Here is a 13,134-nt window from a genome sequence, read left to right on the forward strand (position 1 = left end):
ACAAATATTTGAATAAAAAATTGTTATATAATAATATATTTTTAATAAAATTAACTATTAAAAAATATTTTTAATGAATAATCTAATTATTTTTAAATAATATAAAATAATTTAATTATTTTCAAGTAATATAAAATAATTTAATTTTTTATACTATGTAATTAAAAATAGTACTGTATAATAATTAATCTTAATAAATAAAAAATACTTTTATATATATTTATATGTTTTATATTTATTTTAAAATAAAAGATTATACTTGCCTTTTTTAAAATATTATGTATTAAAATATATTTACGTATGTATATACTAATATATTCTATATTTATAAAGTTTATTAGTACTCTTTTTATTACATCTTTTGATTTTTATTTAACAAAATCTAATAGTTCATAAAACTTTTTTTTTTTTGGACAAGGAATAGTTCATAAAACTTGAACATCTAATGCACACAAAATGATTGGGCTGAGTTTAGACATACCCAATTTGCTATAATATGGGTAGAGCGTAAGAAAAACAGCAACCGAACTAAAGGCATGAATAAAAAAATAAAGAATGATGAAATATTAGACACCAAACAGAAAATGCAATCACAGTAATACTGCTACATCAAATTATAGGTGAGCACAAAATAAAAAGTAATGTCAGCAAAAGAAAATGAGGGCAGGGGCGCAAACTCAACAGAGTAGGCAAAAACTAACATCCCCAAACAGTCAAACACAAATTAAAAAAGAAAAAAAATGAAGCAAAGGAGAAAAGGACTCATCAAATGGAAGCTATGGTACTGAACTGAAGATAATCTTCAGACGTAATGACATCAACAACACCGGGGCTTACTTGACAACTAGTGTTTATGATAGAACATATGATTCATGTAACAACTCTACATACCACAAAAAAAAAAATTTGATTATTGTTGTACTAAACAGGGATGTAGCAGAATTGCTCACGCTTCACACAAGTTGAAGCTAAATATTTTCATTTTCAGAACTAAATTGAATTTTCAAACAGTTCAGTCATAGCCATACACTCACAACATGCTTATAATCCTCTATGAATCACTGCAGAAGATACAACATAACGTCAAAATGCGGAAATATTCATGCGTATAATGGTAAGAGTACAATCATAACAACACATATTTTATCCCTTGTAGGATTATGCAGGAGTTGCTTCCACGACAGACTTACTAGGTAAACCTCTTACAGTGATTGCTATATGACAAGTGCGCTTTCTAATTTGATAAGCCCGACCCCGAGCCACGGGCCTGACCCTTTTCATTGTCTTTCCTTCATTAACCTCTGCTTTACTAATAACCAAACTTCCTTTGCTTAAACCCAAGTTGTTGCTAGCATTTGCTCCTGCTGAAAATACTATCTTGATAATGGCTTCACAGGCTCGATATGGCATGAGTTCTAATATAGTAAGTGTTTCCTCATATGATCGTCCACGAATCTGATCAATCACTCTTCGCGCTTTGTCAGCAGACATACGAATATTCCGGCCAATGGCATAGGCTTCTACATATGACTTGTCACTCTCTTGCACTGGAGAATCAAATTACAACACGTTATATATTTCCTGCATTACAACTGACTAGATTTACATTCAATAATCGACGGAACATTTAGTAACATCCAAAACAGCAGAATTGCAGATTGCTAAGCTACAGATGAACATGTATCTATAGTAGTAAGATGCCGCATGTGTCCACCAATAAATTATATCTTAATAAACTACCATGTGTTCCTTATCATACCAAAATCATTGCAACTAGTATCAACCAGGAAAGGCATTGTGTTAGATTATAAAAGACATTAGATTAAATGATACAAGTGGAAATTTGGAATACCCCATTAATAAATAAATGTGAATCTTATTGTAGCCCTTGTAGAACTCTAAACTATGTCCATTAACTCAACTAGTCAGTGAAAGAAATAGAAAATTTCCAGGACATAGAATGTGTTTTCATTTTTCATTTTGTTCATGAAATATACTTAGGTCACTAACTTTACACAAAAGTTGATCCTAATTGAGGTCAATTGCAGGATCGAACAATTATTGTAGACAATTCATGAGATCCCAGGAAATGGGATAGGAAAAGTCCTAGATATATCAAGATATTCCATCATAACAATTATAAAGAAGATACACAAATATAATCGTGGCCAGCCGCAAATAGGCATATCCATGTTATCACTATCAAGCCTTCCCCTCGCCGCATAGCACTAAATTGTGGAACTTTATTGGTAGTTTATAAGCATTACACAACCTTATTAATCTTACCCCAAATTAAGAATAAAAGAATTCTATGGAACCTTTTATCAAACATGTAGATTGCATTTGAATTCTGCATCCAAACCAAAATTACAGATACTCCGTTTGGATATGCAAACACAAACACTCCAGAAACCAAATTTTTCTATGTGAAACAATAAAATTCTTATATATTTTCAGCAATTCCTAAGAGTAAGGACACAAAATACCCTATCTATCTGAGACAGAATCCAAATGCAAACCTATGTTCCTTATTTTCGCCCCTAACACTAAAATTTTCTGGTCGAAGAGAAATATAATCAGGGTATTACTATCAATTGTAGCTTAATGGTTATTAGTGTACGTACCTCCAAACTGGGAAGTTGTAGCGCGACAGGCAAAAGCGTTGACGTTTTGGGTGAGAGTAACGTCGTTTGGAGTTCTGGGTTTGAGGGAAATGACGGTTTTGTCGTTGAAAGCTGAAGCGGAGGAGCATCGGATTCCAAGGGTTAGGGATGGAAATTTGGGGTTGGATTGGAAGGGGAACGAAGTAGAGCAGGGTGGGTTTCGACGGAGGGGGAGAGGGAGATGGTGGTTAACCTTAACCACCGACTGAGAGAACGAAAGAGCCATTCGGTTTCGGACCACAACCCAACAATGTTTATGTAACTGAAGAGGGAACAACACACGACTACACTCTTCTCTGCTAGCTACTCCTCCCTCGCACGCACAGTTGCACCCATACGGATAAGATAAGGAGCAAGAAGAGCACTCATGGTTACAATTTTTAATCCCATTTTTCTACTTTTTATTCCCAAAAGTAATTGGCACTTTTTCCACGATGACTATAAAAAATTAAAATAAAAAAAAAACAACCATTACTAGTACTCATAAACTTTACCCATCAAACAAGAAAATTTTAGAGTTAATTTAGGTATTTTGTTAAAAATTAAAAAAAATTTAATATTTGTATTCGTAAACTCTTTTTTATAAATATAATATTAATTTTTTGTTTAATAAATATTTTTATCAACGATTATAAAATTCATGGATACTAACTATTGTTTTTCCTTCTTAATTCATCAAACACATCTTACTCCCCTCTCTTCTTTGTCCTCGCAAACTGAAAAAATCCTGACACAGGATACAGTCACAATTTTCAAGCTACTCTCTGGTTTGAAGGTTTTAAATTAAGCCAAGTTTCTGATGGCTATATCTATGGTAACTAGTGGTGGCTAGAGTCACACTTTTAATTTAAAAATGTAGCAAAGAAAAGCATCACCTAATGAAAAAAAGTAAATAGAAGATTTAAGAGAAGAAATAATTAAGTTATCAAAATTAATAGATCAAAAATTAATGATTTTAACTAATGTTAACTATAATGACACCGAATTTTTAAAATTAATACAAAATGATTTTTCTCAAAATCTTTATTTTACTATAAGTTTTATTGAAGGACTTCAAAAACCTGAAAAAACTTATTTTTCACACGAAATTTCTAAAAAATGTTATCATGGAAATGATTCCCCACATCTATATCATACTTTTAACCCACAATTAAATTCTATAGTAGATATGCTTGAAGAAATATTAACATCCATAAAATTTCAAAACATAATTAACATAACAGATTTAAAAGTAAAACCACCACTAAAATTATGAATATTGAAGAAAAATTAGAAGAAGTTACAATGCTTCTTAAACAATTAAAAATGGCTCAAGAAAATAATATTATGGAACAGGAATTTCAAATAGAAGAGGAATTAGTAAATTCTGAAAATATAGAAAATGAAGAACACATTCTAGATTATTCAAGTGACGAAGAACCAGCAATTCCAATACAAGTAAAAAATGAAGCTGGAACATCTAAGGATAATCAATCTCAATTTAAATGGGAAACAGGTTTTGATAATTATGCTTTTAAAAAATGGTTTATAAATAAAGATTCAAAATATACAAAAATACCATTAAAATACGTTCTTAAAATCCAGGAAATGGAAGGAGAAAGAATGCTCGATTTAGACTGCAAAAAGAACGAAAATGAAATTTTCAAAAACTGGTTAAATTCCTTCTTATTAGAAGCCTTTACTAATCCAAAACTTAGTGAATTATCTGGAAGAGACATTTGGAATTACATAGGGTTTCATACTAAAGGAACTATAAGAGATTATATGACATCAATAGAAAACCAAATAATAGAAGAATTAGAAACAAAAACAACAGCTTATGATAAGATATTATATATAATGATGATTCTATATAAAGAATTTTTTGGAAAAAATATTATAGATCATAGACAAGAAGTCTATAATAAAGAATATCAAGAAGCAAAAAACCATTTAGCTAATATCCAGATATATGATTTATGTAATGTGGAATCTTATATATGTGAATATAGAATACATTATTACAAATTAAAAGAAGAAGATAAAAATCATTATCTTAGTATGTACATAACAAAACTTCCATATCCTGCTAATGAATTTATAATGGGAAGATTTATAAGAGAAATAAATAGAGGAACAATTAAAAATAATTTTGGTGGAGCAACCTCTGCAATAAGAGAGGAAATAAAAGAACGTTGTATGCAAGAAGCAACTCAAAAAAGATTTGCAAATATAATCAGAATTTGCTGTCAGGATAATGAAGAGATACCTCAAAAATATGGTCTTAATAAAAATTTTCAAAGAAAAAGAAAATATCAATTTAGAAAAAGAAAATACTATCCAAACTGGAGAAAAAAGAGATATTTTAGGAAAGAAAATAACAATAAAAACAAAAGACAAAGAAATAACTATTGCCCGAATAAAAAAGAAAATTGTAAATGTTGGTATTGCCAAGAAGAAGGACACTACGCAAATGAATGCCCGAAAAAGAAGGATAAAAAGGATCTTACTAAACAAATAGAAATTGCTAAGTCTTGTTTCATGGAACCATTAGAAGAATCTGATGATAACTTAGACTATATTTTTGAATATGTCTCGGAAACAGACTCAGAGACTGAGTAATAATGCTATATTTATTACTATAAAAATAACAGAAAAGTTTATAAATGCTTTCATAGATTCTGGGGCAACACAATGCTTTGCTAGTTCAAATATAAAACTTGATTGGAAAAAATTAAAGAAACCATTAAGAGTTAGAATAGCTGACAAATCAATACATAAAATTGACCAAAAAGCAGAGATGGTTGAAATTTTTATTCAAAATTATAGGTTCATTGTTCCATCTATATATATGTTAGATTCTGGAATGGATTTTATCATAGGAAATAACTTTTTAAAGCTATATCATCCATTCATTCAAGAATTAACATATATAGTTCTAAAAGCCCCACACGATTCTTCAATAAATCAAAAATCAAAACGTATAAAAATACCAACTACTACTATAGATAAGATCTTAAAATTTAAAATATTTTCTATATTAGAAACATGTTATTTAAATTTATACTTTCAGATAAATATTCCAAAAAATAATCTTGAAATAAAGATAGAAGAACTTTTGGATGAAATTTGTGCTGAAAATCCTTTAGATATTAAAAATACAAATAACGAATTAGTAAGCATTAAATTAAAAGATCCCACAAAAGAGATAAATGTTCCAAATAAAATTCCTTATTCCGCAAGAGATAGAGAAGAGTTCTCATTAGAATGTAAAGATCTTTTGGAAAAAGGAATTATAAAATTAAGTAAAAGTCCTCATGCGGCTCCAGCTTTTTACGTTGAAAACAATAATGAAATTAAAAGGGGAAAACGAAGAATGGTAATAAACTATAAGAAAATGAATGAAGCAACTATTGGTGATGCTCATAAACTTCCAAGAAAAGATTCTATTTTAGAAAAAATCAAGGGAGCAACTTGGTTTTCATCTCTTGATGCAAAATCAGGATATTGGCAACTTCGTTTAGACGAAGAAACAAAGAAATTAACTGCTTTTACTTGCCCAACAAAAGAATCAACAAGTGTGTTGCTTTATGAATGGAATGTATTACCATTCGGATTAAAGCAAGCCCCAGGTATTTATCAAAGATTTATGGAAGAAAATCTAAAAGAATTAAATGAATTTGTTTTAGTATACATTGATGATATATTAATTTTTAGAAAACAGGATAAAGAAGATCATCTTCAAAAATTATTAATAGTTTTAGAAAGATGTAAACAGAAAGGATTAGTTCTTAGCAAAAAGAAAGCAAGAATAGCAAAACAAGAAATAGAGTTTCTTGGATTAATTCTATCTACTCAAGGTAAGCTAAAACTTCAACCAAATATTCTAGAAAAGGTAAATTTATTTCCTAATAAAATAGAAGATAGAAAACAATTACAAATATTTTTAGGGTGTATAAATTATATTTCTGATCAAGGATTTTTAAAGAATATAACAGAATACACTAAAAGCTTATTTCCAAAAATAAGTACTAAAAAAGAATGGAAATGGGATGAAAAAGATAGTATGCAAATTCAAAGAATTAAAGAACTTTGTGAAAAACTTCCAGAACTTTATATTCCAGAAGAAAATGACTACTTAATAGTAGAAACAGATGCTTCAGACATAACCTGGTCAGGATGTCTAAAAGCTAAGAAAGCTATAAAAAGTTTGGAACAAGAAAAAGAATCACTAGATTCTAAATATTCCCCAAAGGAATTACTTTGCAGGTATATTTCAGGGACTTTTACTCCAACAGAACAGAGATATACCACTCATGAAAAGAAAACTCTAGCAGCAATTAAATCTCTTAAGAAATGGAAAATTGATTTACTACCCAGAGATTTTATATTAAGGACAGATTCAAGTTACCTAACAGGTTTCATACGATATAATTTAAAAGTTGATTATAATCATGGACGATTGGTAAGATGGCAATTATTTTTGTTACAATATCCAATAAAAATTGAATATATTAAGGGTGACAAAAATGTTATTGCAGATACATTAACAAGAGAATGGAGTTCGTCTACAACGCATTAGATCAAGAAATCCAGAAATACGAACAAGAACTCGAAAAATGCAAGCATTGTCAGCAAATAAGGACACAGATCCAATCCCTCAAGAAGGCCATCGAAGCAATGAAATCAACACAACAACCAAAACCATCAGAGTTCAGCCAGCTAAGCGTGGTGGACAAATCAGGTGAAGAAAAAATTCCAGAAAATAAAACAATTGCCGAAATTATCAAAAATTTCACCCAAGATAAAAAAATATTATGTAATTTATAATGGCCCCATGAAAGGAATATATGATGCCTGGGAAAAAGCAGCACCATTTACACATCAATCAAGGATAATTCATAAAGGAGGATTTTTAACACTGGAAGAAGCAAAGGAATCTTTCAGGGAATATGAAGCTCTTCATCCAGAGCAAACCCTAAAAAGAGCAGATAAAGCTCCAATTCAAATCCAGAGAACAGGAATAATAAGAAACATTCCTACAAGGGCTGAAATCAAGGAAAAGAAAAGGGTTTGTAGATCAAATCTCAGAGAAACCCTTAACATAGTCCTGAATTGGACTGAAGAAAAAAGGGCAATCTTGGGATATTATCCTATTGCCAAAGAACAGCTAACAAAGCTGGTTATATTTCCATATGCTTCCCCATCTGACACCTATCAGTTTTTCCAGTATGGATTAATTGATACAATTTTAATTTTTAATGATTTGAAAATTATTAGTGAGTTTCCTGCAAGATTCATTGATGCAGTAAAGAGATTTAAAAATATGATTGACAACGTAAATCCAAGGGATATATCCATAAAATTTACGAATAGTCAACCTATTTTTAATGAAGAAGAAGAATGCTTGGTTCCAGCACATCAAGTAATCTTCATGTCCGTCTTCCCAGGAAATTTTCAACCAATTGATCAAGTTCAAGATTTAACCATCTACAGTCATGAAGGAAGACTAGCCAGCACGCTAGCAAGGGTCTTCGAAAGAACTCAAAAGATAATAAGGGAATCTCACACAAGAATCAATTATAAAAGCAGAAATACTTTGCTTGTGTCCAGTAAAAGGAATGAAATTGAAGAAAGAGAGATGAGACTCTTAGTGGAATTTGAATCAGCATTCTACAACTTATCTGAACTCTTAGAAAAGCTCCCCGAAGGGATAAAGAGGAATCTCTGCTATTTGATAAAAGACAGAGAAGACCACAAGTGCCAGCTATGTGTCTCAGAGTTATCTGAAGAAAGCAATAATGAAACAGAATCAACCCACATGATAAAGGAAGGAGACAACGCATCTGAAGGCCACATAATGAAAGAGGAGGACAGCACATCTGAAGCATCTCTCAACATTATTGCATAATGACGTAAGCGCTTAGGTCATAGAGCACCAACAATGTAGCTGGTGCAAGATAATAAACAATGACGTAAGCAATGACGTCATAAGAATGGTAAGGATGGGAATTATCCATCAGACCCAACCATTATAAATAGGTTGCTTAGGCAATTGTAGAAAGCATCAAACCATAGAAAGCAGGAGGCTACGAGTACTCATATGCTAGGAGAGCAAGGAGGAAGCTGCCGAGGCGATTCTATAGTTTGAAGAAGAATTCCTTTAGGAAAAACCAATTCTAAACTCCCCTATGGAGTTAGTATCTACAATCTCCCCTCTGGAGATAAAAACATCTTATGTAAAATATACTAAATAAATGAAGTTTTTCTCCAGAAAGGTACGCCTTTATCCTAATTTCTTAGTTATGAATTATTTAGAAAGCCTAGAATTAACAGAAGAATCTGATTATTATAGATTAACTGCTTTATTAGATAATGAAAAACAGGTTGTTCTAAAAACAGAATTAAATCTCAAATCAAATGAAAATTTCAATAAACAAAATCTTTTAAAAGAAGTTTTTAATAGAAAAAATATAATATACTATGGAAAAATTCAACTCGAAGCCCCTATAAAAATAAAATCTGCCAATGGAGAACTTGAAATAGCTCTGATAAATGATGAAGAATTGAGTAAACAGATTGAGAAAATTAAGGATCAACAAAAAAGATCTAAAATTGGATGGATTCATATTAGTACTATACAAGTCTTAATCAAATCTACATATATGAAAGGAATTAATTCACCAATAAGCTTAGCAATCTGTGATAAAAGAATTACTGATGACCCAATAGATCAAATCATTGGAATTGTTCATGGAAACTTGGCAAACGTAAATTTTAAATTCAATGCCCATCTTGGATATGCTATACCTTTATCAACTGAAAACCTTGGAAGATCTATAAGTTTGGCTTATAAATTTCATAGAAATAATCTAATGGAACAAGACGGTGAACCTTTTTCAATTACATATACAATAAATTATGCTTTAACAAACAGCCATCATAGTATAATATTTAAAAACAGAGAAAGGATTTATGTTGATGAATTATTTCAGAAAATTATAAAAACAGAAATACCAAAATATAAAGCTATTGAAAACCCAGTTCTATTACTAAAAGAACCATCAGGAAAATTAGTTTCATCGAATTTTCAAATAAGAGAATCTAAAATTAATAGCCATTTAAGTTTATCTAAGTTAAAAATTAAAGAAGAAAGTTCTGAAATAAAAGAACTAACAAAAAAGGTCGAAAAATTAAATGAGACCCTAAACACTAAACTATGACAATAAATAAAGAAGAAATATATGTAACTTATCAAGACAAAAAACAAGAGCTCTTTGAAAGAGAAAATCGTTTGAATTATTTACAGTTTTCTGAAATAAATCAAAGAGCATTTGAAGCCCTAAAAATAATTTATGACAAGTTAAAAAGAGAAGTTGAAGAGCTAGAAAAATTAATAGAATCTCTAGAAAATAGTGATGAATCGATGATAGAGTTTGCGGAAATTTTAAATAATGAAGCATAAAAAGATTGAAAAACCAGAAAATAAAATAAGAAGAAATAGGACGAGAAAATTAAAAAGTAAAATAAAGGAGTATAAAAGGGAATTAAATAATCTTCAGATTGAAATTGAAGATCTTATAATAAAAAGGATAGAAATAAGAATAACTATAAACAAGTTGGAATTAAACTTAAAAAATTTATAAATGCCTGGAAAACCATATTACGACTTAAAAGAATTAAAGCTGCTGAAAGAAAAAATGGAGAATGAAATTGAAAAATTAAACAGATATTTAGAAACAAGAGAAAGTGTAGAAATAAAAGAAGTAATTGAGAATTTGAGAAATTATATTAAAGAAAAAGACAAACAGATAAAAGATTTTATATACAGTAGTCCATGCAAAAAAGAATATTATAAACTAAAACAAGATTAAAAAGTTATAAATATACATCAAAGTAGTAGAAATGGTCAATACTATAGAATTTATAAATTATTTTTATTCAAAGTTCAAAATTTGGTATCAGAGCCAAGTTAACAATTAAGGGTAACACTTTCTCTTTAAGCAACATTTTTAGTGATACGTTTAAAAAAAAAAAAGTAACCAGATGTCCACAATTAATTGGAAAACTTCTTTGTAGTCACCATAGGTACAATAAAACAATAGGTACCATAGAAGGTACCTTTAAATTATTCTCCAAAATAATTGCTTATAAATATTATAATATTTACATGTTGGTCTTATATTTTTCATTAATTTTATTATATTTTATTCTCATCCTATAAGTTGAAAATAAAATTAAATTAAATAAAAAAATCAAATCAAATTTCTTTAATATACAGGATATGTACATCTATGCAAATATAACATATTTTAAATATAGTATTTTTTTTAAATGTTACCCATTTTAAGTGCATAGTATTTAATTTCAGTATTTATTTGCTTTTTATTTTTGTATATTTGACGCTTTTTAATTTGAATATGAAAGTAATAATGGGGTTGGACTCAGATATAGAGAATACAAATATTTCACATGCGAGTGGTGTCAATATAACAGAACTCGGACCATGCGAGTTTTCTCTAAATAAACGCACGGTCTGAGTTACATTAAGCAAAATGCACGGTCCGAGTTGTAAAGTTCCGGACACGTGTTGCGGACAGGCTACTCCTCAAACGGTGTTCTGAATCCCAACATAGACCTATGCAAGACCCACATTCACCATTCGAAATATCACTTTTAACATCATACCACCCTTCTTCTTCTTCATTTCTCCATTGCTCCTTGCTGTGTATAGTGGAAAGAAAATTAAAATACCAAAAAAACACAAAGTTAGAGATGTTGATTGTCCCGAACTTCATATTATACATTATTTTAGTCATTTTAATTATGTAAGTTTTTTTTTAATTTTTTTAATATTTTATAATTATAATTATTATTGTTAGAAATTTGATTGTTATTGTTGTGGATAGAAATTGAATTTAGAAATATAAACAGAATGATTATTATTATTTTTCAACACTTGTAAGTTTTTTCTAAAATTTTTTTATTATTTTTTAATAATAATTATTATTGTTAGAAAATTAATTATTATTATTGTTGTTAGATAATAAATTTTAAAATGTAAAAAGAATTATGGCTATTATTTTGTATAACAAACGTAATTTTTTTTGAAATTTTTTAATATTTTTATCATAATTATTATTGTTAGGAAGTTAATTATTATTGTTGTTAGAAAATAATTTTTAAAATGTAAACAAAATGATTATTATTATTTTTTAAAACAACGTTTTTTTTAATTTTTAGTTATAATTATTATTGTTAGGAAGTAAAATATTAGTGGTGCTGTTAGAAATTAAATTTAAGAATTAAATCAGAATGATTATTATTTTTTCAAAGTACGTAAGTTTGTTTTTAGATTTTTTTAATATTTTTTAATTATAATTATCATTGTTAGGAAGTTAATTATTATTATTGTTGTTAGAAAATGAATTTAGAAATATAAACAGAATAATTATTATTATTTTTAAAATTTAGGAATATATATTTAAATAATAGTAAATAAATAATTAATATTAGAAATTATAATTTTAGATATTATAAAAAATTTTTGAACCGTAAATAAATAAACAATAAATGTTGTAATATTGTTGAGAATTTTAATTAGGAATATATGTATTAGTTATTATTATTAATAGTTAGTTATGAATAATTTTAAGGATTAATAATTAATTTTAGAAGTTAGAATTATTTGTTTTAGTTGGATTTAGTAAAATAATTTATGGTAGTTGTGTGGTTTCAAGTAATATGTGTGTTGTTGAGTTAGTTGTGCAAATTTTGTAACAATGAGAGTTAATTAATTGGTAGGTTAGTACATGGTAATTACTAAATTTTGTAATTAACAAAAAGTTTAACATGACTTTAATATTTTAGTTGCTCTAGTTAAAAAATTATTATCTTTTAGTAGTAAGTTAGTAATTGTTAATTTGTTGACTAATAATTTGTTATGTTTTTGTAGAAATTAAGAATGTTGACATGTGATCATCCAGTCCTTCCGAATCGGTACAATGATAGGGTGGAGGATCATTTACGACTTACTGATTTTTATCATGTATTTAAGATTGGGATAGTCCAATGTCAGAAAGCACTGGTGAATGCTCTAATCGAAAGGTGGCACCCAGACACACATACGTTTTACCTTCCGATTGGTGAATGTGTCGTGACGCTTGAAAACGTGGCTACAATTTTTGGTCTTCTGACGGACGATCTTCCAGTCACAGGGATGACAATGAATAGTTTTGAAGCCTTTGAGGCGAAGTGTTTACACCAATTTGGAGTAGCACCGCGTAAGTCGGACTGTAGAGGAAGCTGTATAAAACTGACGTGGCTGCGCGATCTAAAAAAATTACAGTTGACTGATGAAAACAATATACAGAGGTACGTGAAGTGCCACATTATGTTGCTGATTGGGACGATCTTGTTTGGGGATAAATCTGGGGCAAGTGTGCACTGGAAGTTTCTACCTTTGCTTCGTGATTTTGGCAATATTGGATAG

At 29.0% G+C, this 13,134-nt stretch overlaps 2 protein-coding genes across 2 annotated transcripts; one reads left to right on the forward strand and one right to left on the reverse strand.

Annotated features, from left to right (window-relative positions):
* Nucleotides 1–934: 934 nt before the first annotated feature.
* LOC112696113 (large ribosomal subunit protein uL22c) lies at nucleotides 935–3,410 on the reverse strand. The gene is made up of 2 exons (XM_025748717.2): nucleotides 2,625–3,410; nucleotides 935–1,547 (listed from the first exon to the last, which is right to left on the reverse strand). Exons 1-2 carry the CDS (start codon nucleotides 2,887–2,889, stop codon nucleotides 1,159–1,161), a joined length of 654 nt encoding a protein of 217 aa, XP_025604502.1. The 5' UTR covers nucleotides 2,890–3,410; the 3' UTR covers nucleotides 935–1,158.
* Nucleotides 3,411–12,606: 9,196 nt separating this feature from the next.
* Nucleotides 12,607–13,134, forward strand: LOC140173607 (serine/threonine-protein phosphatase 7 long form homolog). Its single transcript, XM_072198093.1, has one exon. The coding sequence runs from the start codon at nucleotides 12,607–12,609 to the stop codon at nucleotides 13,132–13,134; it is 528 nt and encodes a 175-aa protein (XP_072054194.1).

The sequence above is a fragment of the Arachis hypogaea genome, chromosome 6 (assembly GCF_003086295.3).
Source record: "Arachis hypogaea cultivar Tifrunner chromosome 6, arahy.Tifrunner.gnm2.J5K5, whole genome shotgun sequence".
In the NCBI taxonomy this organism is placed as follows: Eukaryota; Viridiplantae; Streptophyta; class Magnoliopsida; order Fabales; family Fabaceae; genus Arachis; species Arachis hypogaea.